Genomic DNA, 13,441 nt, shown 5'->3' with positions numbered 1-13,441 from the left:
CAAAGCAGAAACAGAGACACAGACATAGAGAACAAACGTATGGACACCATGGAGGTTGGGGGGGATGAACTGGGAGACTGGGATTGACATATATGCACTACTATGTACAAAATAGATAACTAATGAGAACCTATGTCTAGCACAGGTGCTGTGTGGTGACCTAAATGGGAAGGAAATCCAGAAAGGAGGGGATATATGTATACGTATAGCTGATTCACTCTGCTGTACACAACACTGTAGAGCAACTATACCCCAATAAAAATTTTAAAAGAAGAGTTGTATAGGAAAGGAAATGTAATCGTACCATACTGTATAACTCAGCTGTGAATACTTACATGCTTATAATGAAGTAAACATTAAACACTGATGTAACCAACAGTTACGACATAACTAAATAAGATGGCAGGAAGAGGAAGTGTGTGTGTGTGTGTGTGTGTGTGTGTGTGTGTGTGAGTTTGCCTGCGTGCGTTTGGTGGACAGAAGGGTCAGACTGTGTAAGGGCTAAAGTATCATCCTCTATATAGTAAGAAGCCACGGTTACTATTTAAAACTGAAAAATAAGAAATAGCAACAACACCAAAAAAGAAATATGGCAAAAGTAAACGGCTAAAGGAACAGGAATTAATTGCCCGGGGGAATAGGGAAAGAAACCGCCCCCCCGCCTTTATTTGTTAATAAAAAGCCTTGAAGAACACCTGACATTTTAAACTATGAGGAGCACGTGTGCGACTCTGACTTTCAAACTTCCTTCATACAACTTGATGGTCTGACCTGCGCCTAGACCTCTACGTAACAAACTGACAATGATCTGGTTTTATATAACAAAATAAAACAAATCACAACTTTTAGTAGATTCCATCATTATTTGACAAAAACTGATGTACGTAGTTCTATGTGTGCACTTGGACATGAAGAGAATCCTCCTAGAGTAGTATCTTTGTAGAAAGTGGGTTTTACACCTTATAAAGTTTGCCCAACTTTCATTCAGAGCCTATTAAAGAAAGAGGCAGCTTTAAGGGCAGAGGACATCACACTGGCGGTGACACCACAGATGATCTAGATCTAACGCGCACAGATCTCTCCACTAACTCAATTTCCAAAGTTTGGGAAGAGGAGAGCCTACAATTTTATCTGTTTATACAGATACAGGCCAAAGACTGTCTTGATTCATTAAACCAATAGTGACCGAGGGCAGATGATACATTACGGGCTGTGCCAGACACTGAAGTTATAATGAACAATAAGCCCCAGGCATTGTTTGTGAAGAACAGCATCCTTTGGGAAGAAAAGACTTGAAAGCCAGTCATCAAGAAGGATTTTCCCGTTTGGCTCAGTTTATGCTGGTATTGCTTGAATCTTTTGTGCTGAGAATATGTCCATCTATTCCCCACGCTGTAAAAAAATTAAAAACCAAACAAACTCTGGAAGGATTCTGTTGCCCTAACAGATGTGTGCAGAGGATGAAAAAAAAAGGGGGGGGGGGCGGGGTTGACTCAGCACTAGAGAAAGAGCAATTAATTTGGGGGGTGGGAGGTGGGGGAGGAATAGTCAAGGCTTTCCCCTGACTAGAATAAATGACATTTATTTTGAATAAATGACATTTACATTGGATCTTGAAGGAGAGGAGAATAGAATTTTCCCTAGTATGCCAAGCTTCAAGTGTCAAAAGAAGACAAATGATTGGATCCTAAAGCTTATAACATTAGGTAAGTTATACTGGTATGGACAAAAATTTAACTTATTCCCACCTCTCCATCCTGCTAAGGCAAGATAAGGCACGTCAATCTATAGAACGGACTAGCTTCTTCCTTCCCGGTGCCTGGCCTGTTCACCCTCAGCTTATCAGGATGGTTAAATTCGTTCTTGAATTTGATATCTCAAGGTGAAGAATACTTCACAGACACAAATCCATATTCAGAGTGTACTTGGGGATGGATCTGCATATAGTTGGGGATTAAGTAACTTGGTACAAGTCATGCTTAAAGGCTGGAGTGTTTCAAGTTAAGCTCTTAATAAAAGTACTATTGAATTGTCTTCTAAGGAAACTCCATGTTGTTAATAAGAAAATACAGAGAAAACTTTTTAGAGGCTAACTCTGAAGGCTCTTCACTAATTCTGTTGTCATTCTGACACTGTCTGTTAAAGCTGTGCCATTTAGCAATGATACAGGGCCCCCAGATACATCAAATTATGAACGTGAGGAATTTTTAAATACAGCTGACCCCTGAACAACGAGGGGGTTAATTCACATATAACTTAGAGTAGGTCCTCAGTATCCGAGTTTGTCCACATCCACAGATCAACCAACCACAGCCTGTGCAGTACTGTAGTATTTACTGTTGAAAAAAGTCCACAAATAAGTGGACCCGTGCCATTTAAACCTGCGTTGTTCAAGGGTCCACCGGAAGTAATTTCAGCCTGCCAATGCCCACTGTCCTAGATATACCCAGGTGAATGTGATGATGCGCTAAAAAAAATACCTTGGGGAGGTACATTCTGTGGTCTGATTTAGAAGAGTACAATGGTCCTTCCACTTGAGCGTGCCTCAGTACACCCTGGAGGGCTTATTAAAACACTGGCTGCTGGGCCCCACCTCTAGCTTCAGATTCAGTAGGTCTGGGGTAGAGGCTTGAGAATTTGCATTTCTAATAAGTTCCCAGTTGATAGTGTTGTTGCTGACCTGAAGATCACATTTGCAAACCACCAGAACAGTAAATCCCCTGCAAAATGTGCTTATATGAAATGTACATGAAATACATTTCATACTTACATGAAATAAGAGCCTTAGTACATACTAAGTTTACTTGTAATTGTTAGTAATTTAAATATGAATTAAATCGTATGATTAGGGAAATGACTCTGAACTCACTTGGAATCCATTTTGGTCACCTTCTTGGTGAAAAATTCATCTACACCTTCATCCACTCTCCCCATAAGACCATTCTGTTCACCATCTTGGGAGACTAGGCTGGTAGCACAGCCCTGCAAACCAAACAGGTGTGATATTAATTTACATTCAACTTAATTCGGCAAACATGTATTGCTAGATTCAAGGCACTGTGATAAAGGCCATGGGAAGGACAAGACTGACTGACATAGGGCCCTTATATTCTACTGGAATAGAAGTCACATTACAACTGTAACAAGGGTAGAAAGAAACAAAAGTGAGAAATGCACTATAAACACAAAGCCTGCTGGAGGATCAAGTCTGACTGCTGTCTCAGAAGCAGCTTGGAACCTAGCAGGCTATGAAGAGTCATGTGTTCCTGAAGCAGAGGAAGGCATTGTGGGCATATTGGTAAGGGAAGAGAGAATGCGTGAGAAAATGATACATACACTAAGTTTTGAAAACAGTAATAACTCCAGTGGCCGGGGCCTGAGGTTTAGGGATAGAGTTAACTGCTGAGTATTAACCCTAGCAGATACTAAAAATGGCCACTCCAAACACCCCACCACCACCACCTGCTTTCTTGCTTGCTTGCTGGAAGAACCCTGATTTCAAGATGGAATACTTATCCGAACAAGTCAAATACATTAATCTCCTTGTCTGTGACTGGTAGGCATGGGCATGTGATACAGTTCTGGCCAGTGAGTTACAAGGGGGCTCATGGGCAGGTTTTCCTGCAGAGGAAGGGATGCATTTTTTTCTGCATGGTTGTGGGAGAGAGGATGTGATGTCTGAGCTGCAGCAGCCACCTGGAGTTCAAGAGGAAGCAAACCTGAGGACAAAATCCACCATGCTGAGGATGAAAGAGCAGAACAGTGGAAACCACCTGGGTGCTTATGCTGTGAATAAGCCAGTCCTGGATCCCGAGACTTGTGGATTTCTTGTTAAGTAAGAAAATAAGTATTTCTCATGATTTACGTCATTTTTAGTTCAGTATCTCTCATTATCTCTAATTGAATGAATACTTCCCAACTAATAATACAAGGACTGACAGTGAACAACCTTGAATCCTATGCTAAAAAGTGCGGAATTTACTTTGTAGGTGAGAGGGAGCCTCAAAGAAATGCCATGGCCTAACCTGTATTTTGGTCAGATGATTCTGGGGCAGCATGAAGGATATACTGGAGAAGCCAGGGATTATAACTAGGGAAATCTGTTCAGGAACACAAACAAGAGACTTCTGTGATTGTTTGGTCTAATCTGGAGGAGATGAGGGACTAAGTACTAGTGAAATGAGAAGAGAAAGAAAGACGTTGCCTAAGATGAGGTTGAAGTTTCCAGCCTGGGTGAATGGGAGCATCATTCTAGGGAACACAGTTCAAAGATTCAACTTTGGGAACAAGATGATGAGTCCAATTTCAGGCAGTGTTATCTGAGGTGCTGTGAAAATCCAGGGGCAGGTGTCGGAAGCTTGAGTCTCAGGACAGAAGCTGGTGAGAAGGTATATGGAAATTATTCATCAATCTAGCATTTCTCTTTGAATGGACAACTCATAGTGAACTCAGTAACATGCTTGGTTTGTGTCTGCAATAGTGTATTAATATTTCACACAGATAGGTTGTGGGCCATTGAGAAAGGACATGTATCTTGCCCATTCTGTTGGGCAGAGGACAAGTTCCCGTGTGGTTGCGATATCTGAGCAGGTTGTCTTGCCATAGAGCGGTGGGAAAGTTCCTTCCTGTAATCTTGATTTGCAAGTCTCAAGTTGCCTCTGGGGGAACCTGGCTCTTGTCTGCACAGGCACTGTTTAAAGAAAAGACCCATCATTTGCTTTAAACAATCATTCACTGGCAACGTCCGTTATAAAAATGAGCTGTGTGTTTGAGTTCACATTTGTGAAATGCTGAAAAGTGAGCAGACAATAGGTAATAGACCAAGAACCCTGTGAAATGTGAATAATGAAAACAATGAGACCTCTCATCTGAATGGCGCTTTATAGTGGAGCAAGGCTTTCTTGTGAATTGCAAGAGAGCAGAGAATCAGCCAAGTTTGAGAATTCAGTTATGGAGAGAAAGCAGCTCACTGAACAACTACTGTTTAAATTACAAAAGACAAAGTAGGGGGAAGGGTGAGCTGTGACAAAGCGAGAGAGAGGGGCATGGACATATATACACTACCAAACGTAAGGTAGATAGCTAGTGGGAAGCAGCCGCATAGCACAGGGAGATCAGCTCGGTGCTTTGTGACCACCTAGCGGGGTGGGATAGGGAGGGTGGGAGGGAGGGAGACACAAGAGGTAAGAGATATGGGAACATATGTATATGTATAACTGATTCACTTTGTTATAAAGCAGAAACTAACACACCACTGTAAAGCAATTATACCCCAATAAAGATGTTAAAAAAAAAAAAAGACAAAGTAGCACAGAACTTGCTTGGATTGTCATTTTTCCTTTTGTAAAAGAATGGAATCTCTACAGTAATAATAGCTCCCTAAGTTTGTACAGTGCTCGATAGTTTACTATTTCATCTTCACACCTACCCCTTGAACTGCAAAGGAAAGATAGCGTTATCCTAGGTTTTGGTTAGTAGATCAAACCTTGGCTCAGAGGGTGAGGGGTGCCCACACAGGTCACCTGACTGATGGATGAGAAGGATGTGACCCCAGGACATGTGGTCCTAACATGGGGCTTCCTTCCAGGGCACCCTCGCTTGCCCTCAGAGGCTGCCTCTCAAATTCCTCTTCCCGTTTTGAGTGGGGAAAAAAAAGTTTTACTAGTATAATTTCTCCTTTCAGCCCTTTTCTTTTTTGCCTGCTTTGAAACAATTCACAGCTAGCATAAAAGGTCTCTGGGGACATGAAGAACAATCAATGGATTTCAGAGATGGAGGCACACAGGGCTCAACAAAGCAATCTGGTTTCCTGTCCTGTAGGACAGGCCAGTTTTTAGGGCTGGACAGGACCTTAGAGACCCCACCCACCACCCCGGGCCCAACCCTGTCATTTTAGAGATAAAGAGACTGGGAGTAGAGAGATTAAGAGAAGTCCAGGATCACTGGGAGACCTTGAGCGAGATGCAGCTTAAAAGCAAGAGGTGTCAGCACCCTGTAAGAAAAGCAGCAGAGAAGCTGAAGACTAAAATGACATGCGGTTTGTCAGAGTTCAAAGACAAACACACATGCTGTTTCAGGTCAATATCCAGCAAAACGAAAGGAAAGGACATACAGACATCGGAAGTTCTCAAAATTCCATTTGATTTTGGTCTTTAATGTCAAGGAGAATAAATTTCAGACTAAAAAGGGGAGCGGAGCTATTGGAAAGGGAGAGCAGAAAGCTTAGCCCTGAGCTAGTTGGAACCAACTGCACCTGTGCTCACAGGCAGGCTTTTGCAAATAAAATCAGAAATTGCTGTTGTTGGTATCTGAGAAATAAAGAAGGCAGATTTCACACCTCTGGTGTATAAGTAAATGCTAATAGGATAATTTGTGAATGCTTAGAAGATAAGCCAGTGATTATGACGACTAAAGACAATCAGACCACCCTCCGTTCTCCTCTTCCTGGATTATTAAGATGAATGCACCAGGGCAGCACTGTAGGGGGTGCACCTGGATTTTTGACAAGGCAGCTGCCAAATCTCTCATGTCTCCACGGGCAGGGCGGGGGAGAGAGCTGGGCAGGAAGGAAGGACAATTAGGTGCATTAGGGACTCTGAGCAAAAGAAACCCGAAGAGTGCTAATTAGTGAGTTGAATAATCTTGAAATTTTACATGCATACATTAGACAGTAAGAAACATGGAAAATTAAGAGCCAAGCAATCAAGCCAGGAAAAAAGGAATCCAAGAGGAAGTAAAAGAAACAAAATATAATTTAAAAAAATAAGGCAAAAATTAATGAACTTGAGAGGACCAGTAAAGCTAATTCTTTGAAAAAGACTAGTAAACGAGACCTTGCAAAATTAGGAGAGAGGAATTAAGATATATTAGAAATGGAAAAATGGGACACAGCTATTGATACAGAAGAGATTAAAAATGCAAAAGAATTCTATAAACAAGTAAATGAACTATTAGACTAAGTGGCCAATATCCTAGAAAAACAAATTACCAAAGTGGTCTCAAGGAGAATTAGGTAATCTGAATAGATCTGATGAAATAAAATTCATATTTTATGGTAAGATGAGAAAAATTTAAACATAAAATTTTTCTCTGCCCGTTTGGACCTCCCTCCCCCCCTCCCGTTTGGAGTGTATTGTGCATTCTGCCTTAACCAGACCTCCTTAGGCGATAACCTTCCTTTTTAATCTTGTAAGGGGTCAGGATGACCCACTTCTCACTTTGTTCATGCAGGTCTGGATTGTGTAAACTGTCAGTACACCATATGACGTATAACCCTTTGTCTCAAAAACGTATATGACTGTGTTTCGACCTCTAACAGGCAGACTAGTCCTCAGAGCTTTCTGAAAAACTGTCTCCCGGGTTATAATCCTCAGGTTGGCTGAAATAAAATTTTCCATTTCTTTCTTAGATTGACTATTAATCTTTTTCATCAATAGATCTATAACAAAAGAAATAAAATCCCTAGTTTAAAAAAATCGACATATCAGCATGACATGCACACAGACAGCACATCAGGCCCAGGTAGCTTCCCGGGAGAGGAACAGAAAATCTATAATACTTGCAAACTGTTCCAAAGACTAGGAAAGGAGAGAGAGCATCCCGACTATGTTATGGAGATAGTTGTGATACAGTGATTTACGGTAAGAAATACGTATTTGGTCTTCATCCCCATTTCTGGCACAGAGCTCCTAAACGCTTAGAATTTCCTAACTAATGAGAGCCATAAAGGTGTTTTGGTTATGTTAATGAGGTGACTTTGGAACCCACCTAAAAATGGGGGCTGATAGCCAGGAGACCCAACCACGTGATTAGAGGGTTTGAATTTTCAGTCCCACCCCCTGCACTTTAGGGAGCTGATAGGGCCCAGAAGTTCAATCAGTCACCAATGGCCAGTGATTTACTCAATTATGACTGTGTAATGAAGTCTCCATAAAAACCCCAAAGGACAAGGTTCGGAGAGCTTCTGGGTTGGTGAACATGTGGAGATGCAGGGAGTGTGATGTGCTGGGAGGGGGCATGGAAGCTCCGTGCCCCTTCTCACATATCTTTCCCTAAGCATCTCCTCCATCTGGCTGTTCCTGAGTTATAACCTTTTATTATAAACTAGTAATCCAGTAAGTAATGTCTGGGTTCCATGAGCTGCTATAACAAATACATCAAACCCAAGAAGGATTGTGGGAACCTTTGATTTATAGGCAGTTGGTCAGTATGGATAACAACTGCCAACTAAAGATTGTCGCTTGCCATGTCGCTCTACAAGAATTAAGCCATTAGCCACTGCAGTCGCTGACCTTCAACACACCCAAAAGGAGTTCCCTCTGTGCTCTGGGAAAATTGGCAGAACAGGCCTTCAGATAGTTAAACATTTTCAAGAGAAAATTTCATGGACCCAATTTCTTGCATCTTCCCATACTTAGAAAAGCACTACAATCATTAAGATATCTGTGCCCCATGACCAGCAGCAACCTTCTACCAAGATATGTGCTTGACTGCACATACCCGTTCTCCAAAATCACACATATGCTGACCTGCCCCTCACCTCTTTGAACAGTTCCTCAGTCTTTGGAGAGGCTGTCTCCCAGACTATAGTCCTCAGGAAGTCCCCAAATAAAACTGAAACTCACAGCTCTCACATTGCATGCTTTTATTTCAGTTGACAGTATCCTTTATAATAAACCAGTAATAGTAAGTAAAGTGTCCTCTTGGGTATTCTGAGCCATTCTAGCAAATTATCTAACCTAAGGAGGGGGGCATGGGAACCTCCCATGAAGTCCATCCGTCAGAAGTACAAGAGGCGACCTGAGACTGGTATCTGAAGTGAGGGTACCGCTGAGCCCTTCACCTGAGGGGTCAGAATTGAATTGAATTGTGGGACACCCAGTTGTTGTCCAGAGTTGAAGAATTAGCAGGTGTAGGGGGAAGAAAACCACACATTTGGTATTAGAAATGCCGAAAGTAAAAACAGCCTCCATACCTTGGCTTTGAGAGTTCTGACATCTAGAAAAGCTCATTAGGGGCATTAGGGGTCAAGGACAAGCTCTAGAAAAGCAAAGATCCATTTAGGGTGGACTAAGGCTACTCAATCCACCAAAACAAAACCAAAACGATAATATTAAATGACTGCTGCTACTAAATACTGCAGCCTTCTCGCCCTCCACTGGAAGATGCGGACAATGGGGCCGGTGTGGCAGCTTCACACAGGTGTTCAATGTGAGAGCACTTTGAAAATCACAAGCTCTGTGAAACCATTAGGCAGCATATTTTCACTGTGAACCCAAGGGAGAACAAGCTGTGCACGTTTCTCAGGCTACCAAGCCTCTGGGAAGATCTGTTTAGACCCAGGACCATAATCCATTATCCTAGGACATACTCTTGTGCTACAGAGTCCATAGGATGGAGCAGCCTGGGGTTTGCCAACCCTGTTAAAATCAAGTAAGTTGGAAAAGAAAACAATTTACTAAAATTTTTTTCTTTTGTCTTTTTGAAACTATGTCAAGATATTCAGAATCAAATGAGAGAAATCAACCAAATACACCCAACCTGGATCTGGAATGAGCAAATGACTGACCATGCAGGTAACTGGTTGTGACTTTTATCCGTCTACGACTCCAGTCATCCACCTATCATCCAGTGAGTATCGAACACCTGCTACATTGTATTGAATAAATTCATACTAAGCGCTCAGTATACAACCATGGATAATAAACCATACACCTTCCTACACAGAGCTTATATACAAGGAGGAAAGCATGCTTAGAAAACACCGTACGGCGAGGGCTGTAACAGGGTAAAAGCCAGGCACTGGGGGAGCAGGGCCTCCATGGAAGGTTGCTCAGGCTGTGCACTGTGCACAACTAGTGTGGGAGAACAACCTTCCCTGGAGCCGTGCACCCCCAGCCATGTGGGAGAACAGAGGTAGAGACAGGGAGGGCTTCCTGGGAGAAGTCTTGCTTCAGTGGAGGTCTGCAAAATGAGTAGTTATCCACCTAGGAGCTAAGGGTAGGGGGATGGAGGGGTGGGGACAGGAAGCAATGACAGAAAGGCTGCATCACTGGAGGCCTGAAACAGGTTGAGAGTGAGGGATGCAGGGATGATGAGGAGAAAGGAAGAAGGTGAAGAGCAAACAGGGACGGCAGTGGGGGCTGGTGTTGGGGATCATATCCAGGTTTCTAGCTTGTTGACTGGTGACGCTCCTTGTGGGGCAGGGCAGGTTTATAGAGAAAGATAGGCTCCCAGTTTTGAATTTGTTGAACCTGAGGTGCTCCGGGGCTTTAAAGTTCAGGAGGCAGGTGAATATCTGAATATGGAGTTCAGCAGAGGAGGCAGGAGTCAACAACAAACTGAAACCATGGGTTTAGATGACATCACCGAGACAAATAATACACTCAAAGGCCAGGCAGAGGAAAACTGAAAAGGCATCGCTGGAGAGGTGAATAGGAAAGAAAAGAGAGTGATGACTCAGGGGCCCACAGAAGGATGGAGCTTTCTGGGTCAAGTAACTGCTGAGATGTCAAGTAGGCTGACAGCTGACAAGTGTCCACAGGATTAGGTTAGGAGTGACCTTGGCAGGGTAGTTTCAGAGGTGGGTAGGTACAGAATGAAGATTTTGGTGGGTTGCAGAGTGACAGGAAGGTGAGGGAGAAAGACCACAGGCAAAGACAAACTCTTTCAAGAAGTCTGACTGCAAAGGAGAGAAAAGACACTAACCAAAGAGAGACATGGGGTCAATTGCATTAAGGCTCCTTAGCGCAAACAATTCAGTCCTCTCCTGAGTAGAGAGCAGGATGCTGAGAAGCATGCCGCCTGCATGGTTCTCCCAGGTACGGCCTCTCCTCCACCACTCAGCTTGTGGGTTATCAAAAGCCAGGGCACCAGAGCAGGTCAGGACACGGAGGTGGGGGAGTATATGGGTGCAGTCCAAAATCAAATGCAAACAATTTTTAATCACAAATCAATTCTTTGATACTTACTCTCCATCTTTTCACACCCGGACACTATAAAATCCTATAGATGTAGCCTTTTTATCTCACCCATGTGACTGGTATTTTTCTAACAACTTCCAAGGGGCAACTCTGTTCTAAAGAGTTGAAAACCTTACAGTGTTGTCTTTTCCAAAATTGTTGAGCACCAAATGAGACATTTTATGTGAATATCACACACACGTAGAGGTTCTATTCTCCTTAACTACAAGCTTTCAGGTATGCAACACGCTTTTATAAGACTCTCCAGGTTTCCCTGGAGGAGGACAGGGCGAGGGAGAGATGGGGCCCCTCCAGCCCACCTACCGCTGCGTGCGTGGATTGCTGCTTCTTAGTCCGTTTTGGTCTTAACTTGGTAAAGTGCTCCAGCTTCTTTCCTTCCTCGGACGGCAAGTCAGAGATAAACCCTGAGCTCTGCTTCTCTTGTCTGATGGATGGGAAAGGCGGGTCTTCAATGTGAATTGGCACTTCTTCCAGGGCTTTATCAAGGTCAAATTCCATTTCTAAAATAAAGCAAAGCCCCAGGTTGAAGCTTACTGCATAGAGATGGATAAAAAAGTTCTTAAAAGTAATTTTAAGTCTATCACTGAATAGCAAACACTCATTCACAAATCACTTAATTCTCTTTCTCAATATTTACTCACTTAGAGCATCCCTAAGAAATATCCTTGAAGTGGTCCGAGGTTCTTGCTGAGGGGTGTTTCACAGTTATAAGGAAATGACTGGCATTAGCAAAAGACTCACTTACCAAATGCCCTGGAAACAGGCCGCAGCATTCGGCTATGGATAGTCTTCCTTTTGGATTTAGGAGTCATCTAGCAATAAAATAAAGAAAGTACTTAGACAGGTATTCCCAGAAAACTTAACTTTCAAAGTTTAGAAACATTGTTGGGGGTGCTAATATTTGGGATCAATTGTTTTACGCTCAGTATTTACTTTTTCAGAGGATGGTTAGTAACACCTGACAGCCAGACTGAAGGGGCTAAGCCAAGACATTTCTAAATGTTTACCACTTTCTCAAATGATATAGCCAACTTCTATCCCCTAGCCCTATTCAGTTAAATTCTATTTTTATAGCTAAAAGGAACAATGAACGATATAGGATTTAACTCTAACCTGCACACGAGGATGTTAAAACAGATATAAGGAATAAGAATGAAAGACTGTAAAAACCAGTCGCTAAAAATTGAAAACACGATTACTCACTGTTCATTATCACAGCAACATCAATATAAGCAACACCAAACTCTTTATCATCTTAATGATTTAAGCAGTTTAACTGTTTTGTTTCACATTTCTGCCACAAAAATTTTGATCTTTACATTATGAGCAAAGACCATAGACCAAAGACCAAAGAAAAAAGTTGCCATGATTTAGAAGTCTATCTGCTGTCCCTTCTCAGTAAGACATCTTTAATCCTTCTTTTCCTTTTAAAAAAGGAGACCAAAACCCAAACCATGGCCAAAACTTCTTAGAGCATTTTTCTAGCATTGGTGTCAACCGTTGATTATGTTAAGTCAAACGTTAAGGAAGACATTAGCTTCTCCCTCAACATGATAACTCGTGTCAAAGCTGGAGGGGACCTTTGTCATCACCTCCACAAATTGCAAGGAAGAAACTGAGTCATGGAGATGATAAGGACTACCACTCGAGTGAAGAGGAGCAGGGCCAGGGATGGAGCCAGTTATTAAGGTCAGCCCAGCATCCCTCCTGCCTCACCACTTGTGATCAATGAACGGATGGATTTTAGGGGTGTTAACTGCTTTGATACTGGAAACTGGTATTCATGTAAACTAAGATATAACATAACTGAAAGAACTTAGTTTGTAGACTTTCATTTCACTTAATAGGTTGTCATCTAAAGCTTTCTCAAAAAAAAAAAATCCACAGGTTGATAACAAGGTTCAAAGAATAAATTGTTTCATATTGACCTTTAAAGCAAACAGCTTTACAGTTTTGACAATCTTATGTCATTTTTAACAATAATATCCTTTTGCTATTATTTATTATTGAGAGAAAAAGGAGATTAAAAATGGTGAGCAATAGAATTTAAATCCAGACTGGTCTTCCTGAACATAATGAAACTTGCTGATTTGGTTCTTTCAAGGTTTTTTAAAGGCAGACAATCAGAAGAAAATCTTTTTATAAAGCATCGGGCTTTGCAGGTTCAATAAAAATACAACCAATCCAATGCAACTGGAAATGAATCAAGTTTCAAGATAGTTCTCCCCAAAACAGGCCTTACAGTTGGTTGAAGGTGGTATGACTGGTCTATTCATAAGTGAAACCTCTAAAAATAATTTTCAAGGAGACACAAACTATCAAAATATATGCTGTGTTTGGTCATAAAAACTCCTTCAGTATTGTATCCACCTTGTGCACAACCTTGATAGGTAAAAGGATTAAGAAGTAGCTTGGGATATAATTTCCAGCTAATTCACTTAGATAGTCACAGATAAATA

General features: G+C 41.9%; 1 protein-coding gene across 7 annotated transcripts in view; it reads right to left on the bottom strand.

Annotated features, from left to right (window-relative positions):
* The window catches only part of CARMIL1 (capping protein regulator and myosin 1 linker 1), a 435,866-nt gene that overhangs the window by 19,459 nt on the left and 402,966 nt on the right, over positions 1–13,441 (bottom strand). For 6 of the 7 annotated variants that reach the window (XM_029242717.1, XM_029242718.1, XM_029242719.1 and 3 more), the window contains 3 exons: positions 11,728–11,794; positions 11,286–11,482; positions 2,870–2,982 (listed from right to left, as the gene is read on the bottom strand). In XM_029242717.1, coding sequence (XP_029098550.1) covers positions 2,870–2,982; positions 11,286–11,482; positions 11,728–11,794 — 377 coding nt within the window. The remainder of the gene's footprint in view (positions 1–2,869; positions 2,983–11,285; positions 11,483–11,727; positions 11,795–13,441) is intronic. The other variant, XM_029242723.1, reaches the window with a different exon arrangement.

Source organism: Monodon monoceros, unplaced genomic scaffold (genome assembly GCF_005190385.1).
Source record: "Monodon monoceros isolate NGI ecotype Baffin Bay Population unplaced genomic scaffold, NGI_Narwhal_1 Super_Scaffold_3, whole genome shotgun sequence".
Lineage (NCBI taxonomy): Eukaryota > Metazoa > Chordata > Mammalia > Artiodactyla > Monodontidae > Monodon > Monodon monoceros.
Note: the sequence above shows the minus strand (reverse complement) of the source record. Positions and strands in the feature narration are given on the sequence as shown.